Source organism: Cervus elaphus, chromosome 12 (assembly GCF_910594005.1).
Source record: "Cervus elaphus chromosome 12, mCerEla1.1, whole genome shotgun sequence".
Taxonomy (NCBI): domain Eukaryota; kingdom Metazoa; phylum Chordata; class Mammalia; order Artiodactyla; family Cervidae; genus Cervus; species Cervus elaphus.
In genome coordinates, this window is record NC_057826.1 from 31283108 (window position 1) to 31303797 (window position 20690).

Genomic DNA, 20690 nt, shown 5'->3' on the forward strand with positions numbered 1-20690 from the left:
CAGTCATGATGGAGAACAGTGTGGAGATTCCTTAAAAAACTGGAACTAGAACTGCCATACAACCCAGCAATCCCACTTCTGGGCATACACACCGAGGAAACCAGAACTGAAAGAGACACGTGTACCCCAATGTTCATCACAGAACTGTTTACAACAGCCAGGACATGGAAGCAACCAAGATGTCCATCAGCAGATGAATGGATAAGAAAGCTGTGGCACATATACACAATGGAATATTACTCAGCTATTAAAAAGAATGCATTTGAATCAGCTCTAATGAGGTGGATGAAACTGGAGCCTATTAATCAGAGTGAAGTCAGTTAGAATACAGTATATTAATGCATATATATGGAATTTAGAAAGATGGTGACAACGACCCTATATGCGAGACAGCAAAAGAGACACAGATGTAAAGAACAGACCTTTGGACTCTGTGGGAGAAATCGAGGGTGGGATGATTTGAGAGAATAGCATTGAAACATGTATGTTATCATATGTGAAACAGATCGCCAGTCCAGGTTCAATGCATGAGACAGGGTGCTCAGGGCTGGAGCACTGGGATGACCCTGAGGAATGGGATGGAGAGAGAGGTGGGAGGGGGGTTCAGGATGGGGAAGACACGTACGCCCATGGCTGATTCATGTCAATGTATGGCAAAAACCACTATAACACTGTAAAGTAATTAGCCTCCAATTAAAATAAATCAATTAATTTTAAGAAAAGTTAGGCTCTAAATGAGAAAAAACCTTATTTATAAGTAATTTAAAAACCAGCGAGTGAGACAGATATACAAAGCAATCCTAATACAATTTCATAGTTACTATAACAAAGATACACATACACAAAGTGCTACAGGAAATAACAGAGATTTAGGGGGAAGGGGACAGAGGCTGGTAGAATAATCTGAATGTTACAGTACGGAATAAGAAGGTAAGGGAGAAATAACTTCCTCTACAGAGAACTGAGAAGTCATACTGAAAAGAAGAGGACTTTTACCTTTTGTCAGCTAAGGACTATGTGATTTCTAGAATATATAAACTTGCAATGACCTGAAGGTTTTGTCTTTTAATAACAAAAAAAGCTAAAAGATTCCACTTTACTTGCCAATGTCAGAAGTCACTGGCTCACTGGCCTCACTGACTGAGACACTGGCATTAGCTGTGGCCTGCTGCTGGATTGGAAGGAGCCCAGAGATCATTCTTGACATTATTTCTTGTTCTACCCTGAGGGAAAAAAGTTAAGGATTCCTAAATTTAGTTGAAATACATAAATGGTTAGAAATATCACCCTTAAAAATAACTGGTACCCACAGACACAAAAATTTACATGTGAAAGTAGTCATCCTGAAAGCTGAACCTGGAAAAGAAGAAAAAACTCAACAATATCTTCAAGCAAAACATATCAAATCTCTGTGTTAAAGATAGTTTATGAAATTAAAATCTTTCTGATCAGTCTAATAAAAAGTTTAAAAGAACTCATAAATTCAAAATAAGGTTAGGTCAATGACTACCTGCCATATCATGCACCTAAAATGTTGGGTTCCCTACTCTGAAAGCACATAGAAAACCCCAACAAGATCAAAGCTAGAAAAGATCAGCTGCACTCTTTTCAAAGAAGTAAATATATATACTGTGACACAGGTAGTTTTCCTCTAAAAAGGGGAAAAATTTATTTTCAAGGTCATTATTAGGAAGGGAAAGTAGGAGAGGAAAAGGAAAGGAAACACAATGGGAGACTGCTTCTGTACATTTCTTTAGAGAAGCTAACAGGCTTCTTAATTATTATTATTGTTATGCAAGTAATAGATGTTCATGGTAGAAAAATCAGAGAAAACATAAATGCTAAAAAAAGAGAGCTCACTCACAATCTCAGATTCAGGAATAAACAAAGTTAATTAACAATTTGGTATTATTTTTCAATATTTTTCCCAGGCACATTCATTTTTGAGTGAACTCTTCTAAACTATGGTTGCATCCCTGGTATCCTCCTTCATTTATGCACCAGTATGTTATTAATATCTTTCTATATCATTAAATATCCTTTTAAACCCAATCTTGCTAACTGTATTAACAGTCAGTTGTATAGTTTATTCCATAACTTCTTTAAGGCTTCTCACAGGTAAAAATAGGTATAAAAATAGAGTTCATAAGTTTATATACGTAATAAAACAATGCCTTGTTCGCAGTAAGCACTACAATACAAATGATAAGTATTCTATGGCCTATTGGTAGAATTAATTATTTCCTTAGGATAAATTTCTGGAAATGAACCACTGGATTAAAGAATGTGGACATTTTTAATGCTTTTGTCACTCAACAATAGCCTCTTTTGCCATAATAGACAGTCTAAGTACAAATATTCAAGAACAGAAATAATACCTCCAACAGTTAGGTAAACTGTCAGCATCACATCAGTGTCCAATGACTAGTACAGCAAAGAAAAAATTTAATAAACAAAAAGAGACAAGGAAGATATTCAACCAAAACTTAATACATTCTATTTATACTTGCTACTACAATTCTGTTCACCCCAATAACACTATAAACTCACCACTGAATTAAGCTATTTTCCAATGTTTCTTTTCTCTGAATTACTTTATCCAGAATATCAGTAGTGGGCTGAAAAGTAGAAGCAACTGGCGGAAATGGAGGGCCGTTATATTTTGTAGAAACAGCTTTAACACTTCTATTAAATTCCAGAATTGGTTCAGAGTATTCTGAAATTTCATCACATTTTTCTTCTTCCTGGTAATAATTAAAAAAAGAACTATTATATTCAAGTAACTGTTCAACACTTACTGAATGACAAGTATAGGTAGGGAACTTAAGTAGGTGAATTAACCAACACTTCTAAATTAATAAATATCATTTTCTAATTTGGTGGTATCATTATTTATAATATTTATATAATATTTATAATATATAATATATATAATATATAATATTCATAATATTTATAATACACACATATGTCATATAAATCACATTGAAGAAACTCTAGTTATACAATTATTTTGTCTTTTAATACCTGATATTCATTTTAAATAATCAAAAACAAACTAGAGAACTTGGTTATTCCTGTATAAAACATTACTAACATTTCCCCCAATATATTTATTAATTTATTATCATAGTAAAACTGATACTTCCAAATATTGCTGTTACTCTTATGGAACATATAGTGGAGGACAAAGGAACCTGGTATGCTATGAGACCCATGGGGTCTCAAAGAGTCGGACATGCCTTAGCAACTGAACAGCAAAAATGCAGTTAGTTTATCTTACACATTAACTGTGCCATCACATCATGATCCAGTGTTATTTCCGGAATTTATAAACTTTCTATTATGAAAAATATACATGTTTATACACATTTAAAGCTAAAAAAAAAGCACTAAAAAAAAAAAAAAAAAAAAAGCACTATATATAAATTACAAGAATCTCACCCACCTGTTCCCCAACTTTAAAATTACCAACTCATAACCAGCTCTATCTCATCTAATACTTTCCCCATCCACTTTCCCTTTCACATATCTTTTTGAAGTAAATCACAGGTATCATATAATTTTATCTGTAAATAATCCAGTATGTACCTCAAAAAAAGTTAAGGATCTTTAAAATGTGTAACTCAGTAATATTCTCCTATTGAAAAATGAAGTTCACAGCTATTAAGTGGCAGAGCAAGGGTAGAAACACTCCTCTTTGAAGTCCAGATTCTTTGCTATTTCTATAATGTTTTTCACTTGTACATTGAACAGCTGTCTAATGTCACTTCTACACATTAGGAACATAAAGATAAATAATATTCTTGCCTTCAAGACATTCACGTGGAGCTCACAAGAGAAAACATACCAGTGAGCAAGTAACATTAATACATTACATATCTCTTAATATTTAAAATAAGGTTTTGTTTTATGATAAACAAAGCTGGTCTTAGTTCTGAAAGTCTAAGAAACACGAACAAATGTCTTCTTGAAAGTCTACTGACACATCATTATTCAAGTAGTCTCTATGATCTATAATCTTTTCTCCCATTCTTTATATAGGTTGGTGCAAAAGTAATTGCGGTTTCAGGACCTGAATTTTACATCATTCTAATTAGGCTCAAACACATCTTTAGTAATCAAAATAGAAACCCTTACAATCAACACATTTTTGCCAACAAGAAGTAAGTTGGTTTATTCCTCTAGCATATTCAAAAAAACTCTTGGAAAGCATTTACTGCCTCCTGGTGGTTGTGGAAGCATTTCCCCTGCAAAAAGTTGTCTAGATGCTTGAAGAAGTGGTCGTTGGTTGAGGTGAGGTCAGGTGAATGTGGCAGATGAGGCAAAACTTCATAGACCAATTCAACTTTTGAAGCATTGGTTGTGTGATATGTGGTCAGGTGTTGTTGTGGAGAAGAACTGGGCCCTTTCTGTTGACTAATGCTGGTTGCAGGCAAGGCAGTTTTCGGTGTATTCTCATCAATTTGCTGAGGCTACTTCTCAGATGTGCAGGTTTTGCCAGGATTCAGAGAGCTGTAATGGATCAGACCAGCAGCAGATCACCCAACAGTGACCATGACACTTTTTTTGGTGGAAGTTTGGCTTTGGGAAGTGCTTTGGAACTTCTGCTCAGTCTAACCACTGAGCTGGTTGTTGCTGGTTGTATAAAATCCAATTTTCATCATACAACACAATCTGATCAATAAATAATTCACCGTTGCGTAGAATAAGAGAAGGTAACACTTCAAAAAGATGAATTTTTTTCCTTTTTAGGAAGCTCATGAAACAACCACTTATCAAGCTTTTTCACCTTTCCAATTTGCTTCAAATGCCAAACGACCATAGAATGGTCAACATTGAGTTCTTGGGCAACTTCTCATGTAGTTGTAAGAGGGTCAGCTTTGATGATTGCTCTCAATTAGTTGTCAACTTCCATTGGCTGCCCACTACACTCCTCCTCTTCAAGGCTCTCATCTCTTTTACAAAACTTCTTGAACCACCACTGTACTTTATATTCATTAGCAGTTCCACTGCACTTTACATTCATTACCATTCATTCAGTTCAGTTCAGTTCAGGAGCTCAGTCATGTCCGACTCTTTGTGACCCGATGAATCACAGCACACCAGGCCTCCCTGTCCATCACAAACTCCCGGAGTTTACTCAAACTCATGCCCATCAAGTTGGTGATGCCATCCAGCCATCTCATCCTCTGTCGTCCCCTTCTCCTCCTGCCCCCAATCCCTCCCAGCATCAGGGTCTTTTCCAATGAGTCAACTCTTCGCATGAGGTGGCCAAAGTATTGGAGTTTCAGCTTCAGCATCAGTCCTTCCAATGAACACCCAGGACTGATCTCTTTTAGGATGGACTGGTTTAATCTCCTTGCAGTCCAAGGGACTCTCAAGAGTCTTCTCCAACACCACAGTTCAAAAGCATCAATTCTTCAGCGCTCAGCTTTCTTCACAGTCCAACTCTTACATCCATACATGACCACAGGAATAGCAGGGGCCAAATGCATTGCTGATGTTGTGAGTTGTCTCCACTGCTTCATAACCAATTTAAACTCGAATAAGAAAATCACTCGAATTTGCTTTTTGTCTAACATCATTTCAATAGTCTAAAATACATATAAAGAGCAAGTAATAATTCATTAGCAAAAAACATAAAGCAAGAAATGTGCATTAAAATGATGTATAACATAACCACATTTAAGAATATATTGCAGTATCAAGTGGTAAAGTTTAACAATGCAAAACCACAATTAGTTTTGTACCAATCTAATATTTTACTTCCTCCTAATTTTTATCTTTCTATTTAACAATTTCTATCATTTCTATAACTCTTCCTGCTATATGGGCTCTTCTCTTGAATTTCAGACCCCTCCCAACTTTTTTCCTCAATATGAACTAAGCAGTAACTTTGTCAATAATCCAGAAATTAAAAAAGACAAATATAATAGAAGAAGGAACAGACTGCAGAGGAGAAAACCAAAGGGAATAAAGAAGAAAAAGGAAGTAGGAAGCAAGGGAGATGAGATGCAGGTGGGAAACAACTAACAATCAAGTTCCATGGAGGTAGTTAGGTGATAAAGTTTTCCTGATGGCTCAGCGGGTAAAGAATCTGCCTGCAAAGCAGGAGACACAAGAGATGCAGATTCGATCCCTGGGTCAGGAAGATTCCCTGGAAGAGGAAATGGCAACCCACTCCAATATTCTTGCCGGGCAAATTTGATGGGACAGAGGAGCCCGGTGGGGTTCAATTCATGGGGGTCTCAAAGAGTCGGACATGGCTGAGCAACAAAGCATAAACACTGTACTATAGGAAAACAACCTTATAATTTTAAAATATATTCAACTGCAAAGTAAAAGGAAGCTTCTAAAAGCACTATAACATAATACTGATGATCAAAAGATACTCAACTATCAGAAAAAAGGCAAGAATGTCATCACCTTTCACCACTCCTTTTCAATATTGCACTAAGAAGTCCCTGCTAATGTAATTAGACAAGAAAAGAAAATTAAACGTATACAGATTGGGAAGAAATAAAACTACCTTTATATGCAGATGACATGATTATATATGTAGAAAATCTAGAAAAAAAAACAACAAAAAGACTCCTGTTTTTAAATAGCAATTATGGCAAGGTTGTAGGAATCAAAGTTAACATACACTTTCCTATATATCAACAATGAACAAGTAGAATTTGACATTAAAAACACAATACCATTTACATTAGCATGCTCCCTTGAAATGAAATACTTAGGTATAAAATCTACAAAACATGTACAAGATCTATGAGGAAAACTATATAATTCAAATGAATGAAATAAAAAACTAAATAAGTGGAGAAATATTCCATGTTCATGGAGAGGAAGACTAAATAACATTAAGATGTCAGTTCTTCCCAAATTGATCTACAGAGTCAATGTAATTCCAAGAAAAATCTCAACAAGTTATTTTGGAGATATCAACAAACTTACTCTAAGAGTTATATGGAGAAGCAAAAGACCCTGAAGAGCTAATATGATATTGAAGGTGAAGAATAAAGTTGGAAGACTGACAACATCCAACTTCAAGACTTTCTATAAAGCAACAATAATCAAGGCAGTTGTTTTATCTGGCAAAAGAGCAGACAAATCAATGGAACAGAATAAAGGACCCAGAAAAAGATCCACATAAATATAGTCAACTATTCTATGGCAAAGAAGTAAAGGCAATACAATGGAGCAAAGATAGTCATTTCAACAAATGGCGCTGGAACAACTGGACATTTACAGGCAAAAAAACTAAATTTAGACACAGAGCTTACACCCTTCACAAAAATTAACTCAGAATGGATTATAGACCTAAAATTAAAATTCAAAGCTATAAAACTAGAGATAACACAGGAGAAAACCTAGATGACTGTGGCTATGGCAATGACTTTTTACTTCAGTTCAGTTCAGTTGCTCAGTCGTGTCTGACTCTTTGCGACCCTATGAACCACAGCATGCCAGGCCTCCCTGTCTATCACCAACTCCCGGAGTTTACCCAAACTCATGTCCATTGAGTCGGTGATGCCATCTAACCATCTCATCCTCTGTCGTCCCCTTCTCCTCCTGCCTTCAATCTTTCCCAGCATCAGGGTCTTTTCAAATGAGTCAGCTCTTCGCATCAGGTGACTTTTTAGATATAAGACCAAAGGGACAACCCATGAAAAAACTAACTGATAAGCTGGACATCATTCAAATTAAAAATTTTTGCTCTGTGAAAAAGAATGTCAAGAGAATTAGAAGATAAGCTACAGACTAGGAGAAAATATTTGTAAAAGACCCATCTGATAAAGACTGTTAACCAAAATATACCAAAAAACTCTTAAAACTCAATAAGAGAACAACCCAAATTTTAAATTGGGCCAAAGACCTTCAGACAGCTCACTGAAGATGTACAGATGGCAAACAAGCATTTGAAAAGATGCTCCACATCATATGCCATCAGGGAAATGCAAATTAAAACACAATAATATATCACCACACACCTGTTAGAATAGACAAAATCTGGAATATTGACAATACCATATGCTGGCAAGGATATGAAAGAAGAGGAACTATCATTCATTGTTGATGAGAATGTAAAATGGTACAGCAAGATGACAAGACAGTTTGGTGGTTTCTCACAAATGGAAAGATACTTTTACCATGTAAGCCAGCAACTGTGCTCCTTGATAACTACCCAAGGGAATTAAAAACTTACGTCCACACATAATCTGTACACAGATACTTATGGTAGCTTTATTCATAATTGCCAAAACTTGTAAACAACCAAAATGGCCTTTAGTAGGTGAATGGATAAACTGCTCCATTTTGACAATGGAATATTACTCAGTGCTAAAAAGAAATGAGTTTTCAAGCCATGAAAAGATATGGAGGAAACAAGTAAATATTACTGAGAGAAAGAAGCCAATCCCAGAAAGCTACATACTACATGATTCCAAGTATATAACATTCTGGAAAAAACAAAACTATGATGACAGTAAAAATAACAATGGTTGCTAGGGATAGGGGTGGGTAAGGGGAAGGATAAATAGAACACAGAGGACCTGGGGGCAGAGAAAATACTCTGTATAACAGTATAATGATGAATACATTTATCCAAATCCATAGAATGTACAACATAAGATCACCTACATACTTTGAATATGATGTGTCAGTGTAGATACATCAACTTTAACAAATTAAAATTGTTAGGATATATTGATAATGGGGGAGGCTATGCATGTGTGGATGTAGGGAACATACAGATAATTTCTATACATCTCTCTCAATTTTGCTGTGACCCAAAACTAATCTTAAAAAAAAAAAAGAAAGTCTCAGGGTAATCCCCTGGCAGTTCATATGTTACATGGTGCAGCATAAAAAAAAAATTTAAGTTAAAAAAAAAAAAGATAATCAAGTCACATGAAAAAATACTAGAAAAATAAATTCACAGGACTGCTAAGCTTTGTTACCTGTACAATATCAATTACTTCATCAAAGTTCGTTCCTGGAAACTTCACCTCTTCTTCATCTGCCTTCATACATTCTGGAGTCTAAGAAAGCATTTTCAGAAAGTTTTTGTTGCAAATTATACCTAATTTACTGTAATACCACCCACAGAATAAGCTTATAATTACATGCCTCTATTTTATTTTTTTTCATTTATTTTTATTAGTTGGAGGCTAATTACTTTACAATATTGTAGTGGGTTTTGTCATACATTGACATGAATCAGCCATGGATTTACATGTGTTCCCCATCCCGATCCCCCCTCCCACCTCCCTGTCTACTCAATCCCTCTGAGTCTTCCCTGTGCACCAGGCCCGAGCACTTGTCTCATGCATCCAACCTGGGCTGGTGATCTGTTTCACTATAGATAATATACATGTTTTAATTACATCATTTCTGAGCAGGATATCAACATATATCCTGCTCAGAAACGATGTAATTAGTAAATGAAATCCAAGCTACTCTTAAAGTCATTAAGTTATCATTTCAACAGCTATAAAAAATTAGGTATCAGTTTTTCTATCAAGGACTCCATCAACAATGCAACTTAAGTCAACTGATCAAGTTAATTATTGCGATTTTTCTCCTAAAGTTAAAGAAAAATGTTTATATGGATATATAAGTTTACACATACACAAACTCAAAAAAAGACAGATAAAGAATCAAATAATTTATGAAAAAATAAAGAAAAAAATTATTTTACAAATTTAGCCTCCAGGCCTCACAATACATAACCTATTTATCAAAAACCACAATAGACAATTCCTTAGAGCACAATGACTAATAGTCTAAAAAAATCATTATTTGAAATTATATATGTTCTAATAAACTTCTAGTTAAAAGAAATACTGATGGAAAATTAAATTAGGCACAAATGGCATTCAGGGTCATTCTATTTCACTATTTTTGATTGTGAAAAATTGATGTTCTTCCTCTCCGTAAAACTATATGCTCAATGACTAAATTTGCTTACAACAGATGAAACCCAAGGAAGTTACAGTGCTAGTCCTAATTTTGTCATTTAGTCACAAGAAGCAAATAAATATTACTAGAAAGAAATGCATATTTTTGCATCATGTCAGTAGTTTGATGACAAAGCAACATCTCAAAACATGAATTCCAACTGTCATTACAAAATTCACATTCAGGAAAACTATAATATAATTCCCATTTAAATCAAGATTCTTCTCCAAAGAGACAGAAATTCTTTCCTCACATATGAGTCTTACAGCTTAAGTTGCCAAAATGTTACACTAAGGATGATCACTTTCAAAATGTTGATAAATGTAAAGGTCTTAATCAAACTCTTTTTTTCAAGTTCATAAGCAATTTCAAATTTGTTTTGAATCTTTTCCTTAGAACCTAAATGATTAAAATATATTATAATAGGAGACTTTGCACAGAATAACAGTTAAAATCTATAATCAGATTGTTCAAGGATATATATGATACATTCCTAAGTAATACCTGTATCCAGGTTCTCAAAGGAGGAGAAGATGCTTCTTTGGGACTAGAAGGAGACAGACCGACATCAGCACTGCCATTAGAGATGCTGTCAATATCCACATTGGGTAACACCTAAAACAGAATACAACGTCCAGCTTTCAGGTCATCACTTTGACTCAAATATCTATGACTCTATGTATCAATAACATATTTAACTTTTTATTGCAAAGTCAATGGATAACAAATTTAAATTATGAAAGCACATTTTACAAAAACTGGAAAATAAAAGGGAAACACAAAGAATCCTACTTAAGACTATTTTTCATTTTTACTATCCCCTTATCCTTTTCCTATGCACTATGCATAGCTAAAATCTTAAGCTGTTTCATTCCAGATTTTCCATTGTAATCAGATCATAAATGCCTTACTATACTACCATATAGACTTCATAACTATATTTTAAATGTACATATGCCATTATTATTTTATCATTTCCTGTTGGTAAACATTCAGGATATTCCTTATATACTATTTGATAGATAGAAATATATCACTCCAAAAAATTTCATATATATATATATAAGGGTTTTTCCCTAACTTTGAATAATTTCATTATGATATACAGTCAGACATAAGAGTAACTTCTCGAGCCAAAAAGCATAATTATTTAAGATTCTTGGTATTACTACTGAAATGCAATCCAAAAGAGATCTCTTTCCATCATCAAAACCATAGTCAGTCACCCAACTTTCACTGAAATTAGATAATAGAAGTATTTCAGCAAGAACAGTTTTTAAATGGAGATATATTATTGTTATCTTAATCTGTATTACCATGGTAACTAGCAAGATTTAAATTATTCAATTTGATATCTTATAAACTATTTCCTCTTCTCTAGAGTCTTACATTCTTTGAATATTTATCAATTTCCTCTTATGTTTTCTTACTAATTTATGGACGTTTTTATATTTAAAAATGAATCTATCATATTCCTTTCATATGTTCCCACTGTATGTCACTTCCCTCTTTATTTAGAAGATTTTTACATACATAAGTTTTAAATTTTATAGAATCAAGTCTGTTTTCTATCATATCTAAGTTTCCTCCTCTCATGTCCAGACTTAGCTTCAGTTTTGTTAAGGACTGCATGCAATTATCTTCTAATTCTTTTGTTTTTATATTTTGTAGCTACACTATAGCCTATTGCCTATTTGGAACTCATTTGCTATATACAGTAAAAATTTAGAGTCTAAAACTGATCTATTTCCACGCTGCTAACCAATTATACATCATTTCTTTTAAGAGAATCCTATTTCCCATTGACTAATGAAGTATCTATTACATACTACATTCTTTTTATTTTTTATTTTTTTTTTTACATTCTTTTTAAAAACTAAGAATATTTCTTAAATGGGACCAGTATCAAAACACTAAACTCTTTGTTCTTTCAAATATCAAAATTATCCTGAAGTTCAATTAAAAAAAAATTAATGGCTTTTATTTTTAAAATACAATTTCACTTAAATCATATATTAACTTAGGAAGAATTGACAACCTGAATATTTAAAATTCACATACGAGTTCTCTCCCCATTCATTCAAGTCCTCATATATGTTTGTGTAAAGGTTAAAGTTTAATTATATAAACACATTAAGCCTTTTTAAAAATTAATCATAACATACTGTTCAATTATTCCCTTTGGAATATCAAGTCACCAGGATATGAGTCACTGGCTTAGAAAAGGTAGCTTAAACCATGTAGAACAAGGACAGTGATATCACATAAATATCATAGTTTTAAAGAATGAAAGATCTATCAGGAAAGCAAAGTCTTCATGAAGCAATACAACAGATTTTAAGCACTGAGGTTATGCCAAAGGTTTTATTTCTTAAACTTTTCTGTTCATACACACTGCATACCTGTACAGAAAGCTGAGGAGGATCCCTTTTTTCTGACTTCATTTCTACAACTGCTATGTTAGGCTTCTTTACTCCAGCTTCTATTTTTCGAGATGATGGTGGTATTGAAGTTGTCACTGTTACAGGGTGTGGCTTATTTACAATTACCCCAGCAGGTGGTATGGAATCACTATTACTTTGGGTTTGTCCTAGAAAATTCAGGGGAGAAAAGGAGTCAACCATTTCAGAAATAAGAGAAAATTCTTATATATAACCTAGATCTTTATGGTTAAAATTCTAATATGAAAGGAAAGCACTACCTTTACTTTACCTTGGCAATCATCTTTCCCTCTGTCATCACTATCATCATGATCCTCACCATGTCAGCCTTTCCCCAGTGACTAACATTTACTAGACACTCATATGTACTAAACACTTCACATTCACTATCTAAATTAAATAAGCCTATGAAGTATTAATATTATCCACACTTTACAGTTGAGGAAACAGAGGTTTAGAAACATAATTTGCTGAAGGTCATAATAGGCAAAGGCAAAGGCAAGACTGAAGTATACTGCATTATGTTGCATTATTTTTATTCTCAAATTTTCATAAGAGCAAAAATGGACAGAAATAAAACCAACAACAAAATGCTAGTGTCTGACTACCAATAAGTATCATGTAGGCCTACTATTTGGTAACTATCATAGTTATCAAAATTTTTGTTACCTTTTACTTCAAAATTTCCATTTCTTTCCTATATTTCAAGGTAAAGAGAGAGCAGTGCTCTCACTAAAAGCACAGACTCTAAAAATCACATGGCCTGGGTCTTAATCTAACTAATCTATCTACTCCACTCTAACTATGTGGCCTCTGAGAAATCACTAAACTCTTCTGTGCCCCAGTTTCTTCATTTATAAAACTGGTACATTACTATGTGTTTTATAGGGTGGATTAAATAAGCTAATTTATATAAAGTACTTAGATCTATACCTGGTACACAGTAAGGACTTTATAAATATTGCTTATTATTTTAGTAGAGGACATGGTTGAACAGACTGCTACCAAGTTGATATGTCATTAACCCATAATATCAAAAATAAAAAATTCTCTCATGGTAAAAAATATTCACATTATATATATACAAATATTCACAATAATTCATCAAAATTAAGAATTGCAATGACATTAAAAGAAAAAATAGCTAACTAGATTTGAAGAGCTGCTGCTGCTAAGTCACTTCAGTCATGTCTGACTCTGTGCGACCCCAGAGATGGCAGCCCACCAGGCTCCCCCGTCCCTGGGATTCTCCAGGCAAGAACACTGGAGTGGGTTGCCATTTCCTTTTCCAATGCGTGAAAGTGAAGCCGCTCAGTCATGTCTGACTCTTAGTGACCCCATGGACTGCAGCCTACCAGGCTCCTCCGTCCATGGGATTTTCCAGGCAAGAGTACTGGAGTGGGTTGCCATTGCCATCTCTATTTGAAGAGCTAGGGTGATACTAAAAATTATTTGTTCAACTTTTACAATGATGGGTCTGAGAGAACTCAAATAAGTTAATAACAAACTCTTAGCTTAGAACACACAGCTACATAATTTTTACTTATCATAGCTAGGTCCAAAAGTACAAAAAGGTAATTTAAAGTACTTCTCCTAAGATATGATGATATTAAACCAAACAAAATCCTTAAATTCTTTAGTTATTATGAATGTTTATGACACGTGTAGCTTCCCTGGTAGCTCGGTTGGTAAAGAATCCGCCTGCAATGCAGGAGACCCCAGTTCGATTTCTGGGTCAGGAAGATCCGCTGGAGAAGGGATAGGATACCTGCTCCAGTATTCTTGGGCTTCCCTGGTGGCTCAGCTGATAAAGAATCCGCCTGCAATGAGGGACACCTGGGTTTGATCCCTGGGTTGGGAAGAGTCCCCTGGAGAAGGGAACGGCTACCCACTTCAATAGTATTCTGGCCTGGAGAATTCCATGGACTGTATAGACCATGGGTTGCAAAGAGTCGGACACAACTGAGCGACTTTCATGACATGTCTAAACATTATTTTAATTTCACCTACAGCAACATACTATAAAATACTGTAAGAATGTTTCCTGTGAGTGAAAACACAGCATCATTTCAGACACTGTTACTAGACAAAGTAAAACATATCCTGAAGCCCTATTCACAAATATAAGCAACACATAAAGGAAAAGTACATGACTACTGTGTCAGTACCATTTTGTAAATTATGTTATTGCCGAATAGAATTTTAAAATTTATGCCATATATTTTGTTGGGTCTTACCTAAAAGAACTGCCATAGGTATCAGATGACCTTCCAGTGTACCTGAAAAAGTAGGCATTTCCCGGCTTGGGCTGAACAAATACTGCTGATCACCAGGAGACAGTGTAGTAATAGAATGTTGCAACTTAGAATCCACCTTTGTAGGTTTCGTGGCAGAAAAGTCTGTTTGTGTTCTTATAGACTTTACTTTAGTGCCTATAATAATCATCAATGGCAGATATTTTAAAATATTGTTTGAACATCTACAAATACAGCAACTCTTCTTCACAGAAAGCTCTCATTCTATGTAACAAGGTTACAGGACCCCAAAATACAAGCAACATATAAATCAAGGAGTGACAAACTTGTTCTTAAGTGGCCAGATAGGATATATTTTAGCCTTGTGGCCCGAGTGGTCTCAGTGGCAACATCTCAATTCTGCCGTTGTAGCATGAAAGCACTCATAGACACGTACATAAAGGAATGTGTACCTATGTTCCAACAGAGTTTTATACATAAAAACAGGCATGTAGACTGCAGGTTGTGGTTCTTCAATCTCTGAATAGATGCAACAACTTGTGCAAATAATATGATAGAAAAGATACAATGACTAGGGGAATTTCCTACTAAGACTCTGTGCTTCCAATGCAGGGAACCTGGGTTCAATCCCTGGTCAGGGAACTAAGATTCCACATGCTGCATAGTGCAACCAAAAAATAAAGACAAAAAGTTAAAAAAAGAAAAAACAAAGAAATGATATAATGACTAGGAAAAATTGATGATTAAGATTTGAAAGAATATTCAGCATGTATTACTTAACTCATTTCCATTTTTTCCAACAGGTGTAAAAAAGTTAAAGATCATTTTTGGAATTGAAAATTTTTTTCATCCTCTCATTATTCTGAATAACCAGACTTTATCCTTGGAAATAATGTAAAGATAATCAAATTCTATACTTATTAAAACCTTGCAAAAGTTAAGTAAAAGTGTAAAGGAAAAGAAATTAAAATCTTTTCTAAATTAATACCTGACATGACTACATTTTTAGTTTTAATATATGAGTAGTTTTATAAATCTGGACTTGTAAATATAGTTTTATGATCCCAGGAAGAAAAATTTTAGTACTACATCTATAACTTTTTTATCGCCTTCTCAAGTATTCATTCATTCAACTGAATGAATGTTTTTCTTGCAAGTTATTTAAAGTACATTCTCTCAGCATTTAAAATGTGTTTGACATCATTCCAGACAAAGGGGATACAAGTACTGAATAAACCAACTGTACTCACACGGCTTACAACTTCTTAAGGAAAAAAACTGATAAACAAAAATACAACATCAGACAGTGAAAACTGCTATGAAGAGCAATATGCCAAGGAAGGGAATAGAGAGGGTTAGGGGATGATATTTTGGATGAGATGGTCAACATAGACCTCTCTGAGGAGCTAACAGCTAAGAACAGAGATTGAAAGAACTGAGAGTGAGCCATGCAAGGGTCTATGGGAAAAGCCCTCCAGGCAGGGGAATAACAGGTACCAAGGCCCAAAAAGGAGGCTGTATCCATAGGTTCTCAATCACTTTATCATTAAAAGAGTTAATTGATACAGTGATTTTTGGATTTGAAAGTATTTTAAAACCTTGGGACATTTTTTACAAAAGTTTCCAAATCCCAAATATAAGTTAACAGCAAGCTCTAATAAATCAAGGAAACATTAGGGTAAATATCATCCACAAAGCCTACTAAAATAAAATCTATAAGATTTCTAGATAAACTGACACCCTATATGATGAATTAACTTTTGTAAAGGAATGGAAAAATACAGCAACCACCAACTCACAAGACAGGATCAGAAAGGAAAATGAATTGGGATCCACAAGTTATGGCATATTATCAAAGTGGCTTACAGACTGCTAAAGCACAAGCTGAGACATTTCAAAATGTAACCAAAGTCAACAGACTCAATACTTAACTAAGAGTTATATTTAAATATGCTAGTGAAATGGTATGAAAACATATAGTGATAAATAAAGATATTTTTACTTGTATATAAACATGATAAAAAAATTTTCACTTCTGCTCTTTGAGAACAAACTAAACTTCTAAAGTGCCCATAAGCACTTTTATGATAATGTACAGCATAAGGCTCATCTTTCTGTCCATAAGGAACATGATAGACTAAGATCTGCAAGAACAGTCTACATTCCCTGGATTATAATTTAAATTGCTTAAGAGTCATCATCTCATAAATTTTATCATGTTTATCTGAAGATACCATCTAATACTACTTTCCCCCCAATATTTCAAATCTGGTCTATTTTTTCCTACTCTCCTGGAAGGAAATATTTCCATCCCTAAGCATGATATAATTTGAATGTATTTATAAGTAATCAATAAAAAGCAAAAATTAAACTTTATCTATTAAACTGATACCACAAAAAACAAGGTTTCATACCTTTAACTCGTTCTATTACTTTTGGTCTCTGTGGTCTGGATTTAGGAGATGGAGAATTAAATCTGAGGTATGGTCCTTTTTTAAGAGTGCTGCGATGACCCTGATAAACTGGTTTTCCATAGATTTGTAACATATAATCCTTGTCTTGCACCACTGTGGTTGCTTTCAAAAATCCCTAAGTACACAAAGGTATTCAACTCATCAGCAAAATAGTCATCAAACACTTATCTCATTTTTCTAAAACCTCCTTTTGCCAGCTTAAGTACTATATTAAGAATGATCAGATTAGGAAAATCCTCTATATTAAATGGCTCTTAAATTCTGGAGACAATTTCCAAACTGCAGTTTTACAGTTTTCAAAAGCATGAAAGTTAAAGACAAAAATAATTTACCCAAGAAACATGAAGATTCTTACACTACTAAGCATATTTTCAGTACCAAAAAGAAAGTTTAAACACATTTTACATCTGAAAGTAGTAATTTTCAAGTACAGTAAAATGACACAAACCAAGTCTTTAAATAATTTTCTACATTTCTGATCCCACCTTCAATCATAATCTAAATGCCACAGAAAAGTAGCATTTATTGAATATCTGCTAAGCACCAAGCACTAATTCAGTGCTTTATTACTAATTAGATGCTTTACTAATCTGCCCAACAATCCATGTTTGGCATTAACAAAGTTACTACTCAGAGCAGCCAAAAAATTCCCTCCATAGCATCTAGTACCTTGCCATGCAATCATTGGGCACTAAACAGACATCTATTAAACTGAAAAATAACCAAACAAAAATACACACATACACATTTACACATGCAAAGATGAAATACAATTTTGAATACCGTGAACTAAAAAATCTAATTTTTGGACTAGATAATTTCTAGATAAATCCAGTATAACTGAAATACTATGTCAACTCAAAAGGAAAGAATGGTATACTTTGTGCAATAACTTCTATGTGACAGATATCAAAAACTCTAAGTATCAGTAGTTAAAGATGGTTTTCATTTGAATAGCCATTCATATTTTCAAAACACTTTCACAGTCATTTCATTATTTATATCTGTAATAATAATGCAACATTTACATCACAAAAACAGATTAGGATCTTACTTCTTTTCTCTCTTTTTGTAAGCTTGAAGCAGGCATGCTCCTTATAGGTGGATTTCGAAGATGATCCTCTTTTTGTTTTTGAGAATGTTTTCTTGGAATTACAGAGTTGTTTACAGTTTTATCTTGTGTGTTGGTTTTAATATATTTATTTATGTAGTGAGCTCGCTTGTTCCTTTCATTCTTCTGATCAAACCTCTTTTGTTCATAATCTTTTCTTGTCAGTTCATCCTTAACATAACCAAAATTAAAATTACGTAAAATCTATCCAAGTAGTAACACTTCACATCCAAAGTAGTTGTTGTTGTTGTTTAGTTGCTAAGTTTTGTCTGACTCTTCAGGGACCCCATGAACTGTAGCTCGCCAGGCTCCTCTGTCACGGTATTTCCCAGCAAGAATACTGGAGCAGGTTGGCATTTCCTTCTCCAGGGGATCTTCCTGACCCAGGGATCAAACCCACAACTCCTGTGGCCCTGACACTGGCAGGCGGATTCTTTACCGCTGAGGCACCAGGGAAGCCCATTTTTTCCTACTGTTATAAAATTTGATTTATCAGTTTTAAAAGCTTTATAAATAAATGATATTGGTTTACATATGAATAAAAATTCTTTTTAGAATAAACAAAAAATTTAAAAGACTAGTATTTTATGGAGCAGAGGAATGAGAAATAGTAGATGATCTTCAGGGGTAAGAGGGCAATTTTTCATCATAGAGGTTTTTATACCTTTTGATGTTTAAACCATGTGAATATAGTAACTTCAAAAATTAAATTAAAAAATAAATTTTCAAAAAGTAAAAATTTTGTAATAAAGTTCTGAAATATTTATAAATTAGAAGTTACTTGAAGGCTTAAAGAAGCATATTTTGCATGAAATCTACTGTTACAGAGTGACATATATTGCTGGTCATCTGAAGAATAAGACGTGAACTCCAAGTCTTTTGACCCTTAGGTCAATTTTTTTTCTGATGCATCACATAGCAGCTAATATAAACTCTTTGTAACTGTATTAGAGATACATATTCTTAAAACAACAGTGTTTAAAAGTGTATTTTAGGGACTTCCCTGGTGGTCCAGTGGTTAAGACTCCACCTTTCAATGCAGGGAACTTGGGTTCAATTCCTGATCGGGGAAATAAGATCCCACATGCCAAGTGGCACAGCCAAATGAAAAAAAAAAAAAAAGTGTATTTTAGAGAGTTCCCTGGTGGTCCAGTGGTTAGGACTCTGCTTTCATTGTCAAGGGCCCAGATTCAAACCCTAGTCAAAAAAGTAAGATCCCAAAAGCTGCATAGTGTAGCCATAAAAAAAAGAAAAAGAAAGAGACAACAAACAAAACAACATACACACACATAACCTCCCCCAGCTTCCCCAAAAAAGTGTATTTTAGTGTTTACTGCTATGGAAACCAAACTAACACTTCATCCTGCTACAACTGGGAGTAAGCATATACATACAATCTTACAGTCAGGAAAAAAACATTTTGCACCTCAAGGTAAAAATGAGTTACCCTGCCTAGTTGTGCTTACTTAAATACATAAAATATTGAGAAATGTCCTTTAAATTACTGACCCCCTAGTAAAAAGAGCTCTCCTGGATTTTTGCAATACTAATGTCTGTAGATACACCATAAGATGTGTGGAAGCGAGAAAGTGGCAATTTTTCTATCTGGAAATGACTTCTCTAAACACAGTAACCTGAGAGATTTTTGTGGAGTATTTTCCTTTTAAGTAACTTTGTTGCTTTTACTTTGGTAAGCCAATGTTTCTAAATCTGCTGTCTTCTTTTTTTCTTAAGTATACTTTTTTATGTCTACTTTCTTTTCCAAATGCTTTTGCTAAATTTTCTTTGAAATCACTCATATCTTAGTAGTTGTCTACAATTTTCCAGTTAATAGTCATAATATAATTTATGAGACAAAGCACATGTTGAATAAAATGGAACTTATTACTAATAAGTACAATGGGTGATGGAGTGAAATTAAGACTTATAAGTGGACTTATAAGGAATATTTTGAGAATAGCTATGATACGTATAAACTGGAATCAATGGTATATCTAAAGAATTCACTTAATTCTTTCCAATACCTACTTGAATTTCTGCAGAAATCGTTTTAATCCAGTCATCTACAGTCTTTCTGATCCGAATCTTCTCTGATATCTCTCTACAAAAGAGAAAAAAGAATTTTCTTAGATTAACATTAAAGGTCCTAAGAACAGATCTCCTATCTAGCTTTGAATCTATTGTGTAGCCCAATATCCTTCATCTGAAAAGGAAAACCCAATGTTATTAGTTTAATCAAATGTTTCAAGGATGCCTGCAAAGCATATGTAGATTCCAGTAAATAAATATCAAAAAGAGAAAAAAAAAAAAATTAAAGGGAAAATTAACACCTGTGAAAAATAGCAGCAGCATGTGTATATCCAAATTCCAACTTTATAATAAGCGCACACTATCAAAGGCAATGAAGAATCTTTTCTAAACATCAAAACACATTAAAGCAAAA

At 34.0% G+C, this 20690-nt stretch overlaps 1 protein-coding gene across 7 annotated transcripts in view; it reads right to left on the reverse strand.

Annotated features, from left to right (window-relative positions):
• KIAA0586 (KIAA0586 ortholog) overlaps nt 1-20690 on the reverse strand; it is a 114712-nt gene that overhangs the window by 66932 nt on the left and 27090 nt on the right. For 6 of the 7 annotated variants that reach the window (XR_006343881.1, XM_043919336.1, XM_043919340.1 and 3 more), the window contains exons 13-21: nt 20276-20348; nt 18191-18418; nt 17077-17251; nt 14645-14839; nt 12369-12556; nt 10471-10581; nt 8967-9047; nt 2551-2744; nt 1105-1223 (exon numbers count right to left, since the gene is read on the reverse strand). Coding sequence is in view for 6 of the 7 variants with exons in the window: in XM_043919336.1 (XP_043775271.1) it covers nt 1105-1223; nt 2551-2744; nt 8967-9047; nt 10471-10581; nt 12369-12556; nt 14645-14839; nt 17077-17251; nt 18191-18418; nt 20276-20348 (1364 nt within the window). In the remaining variant the exon portion in view is untranslated. The remainder of the gene's footprint in view (nt 1-1104; nt 1224-2550; nt 2745-8966; nt 9048-10470; nt 10582-12368; nt 12557-14644; nt 14840-17076; nt 17252-18190; nt 18419-20275; nt 20349-20690) is intronic. The other variant, XM_043919338.1, reaches the window with a different exon arrangement.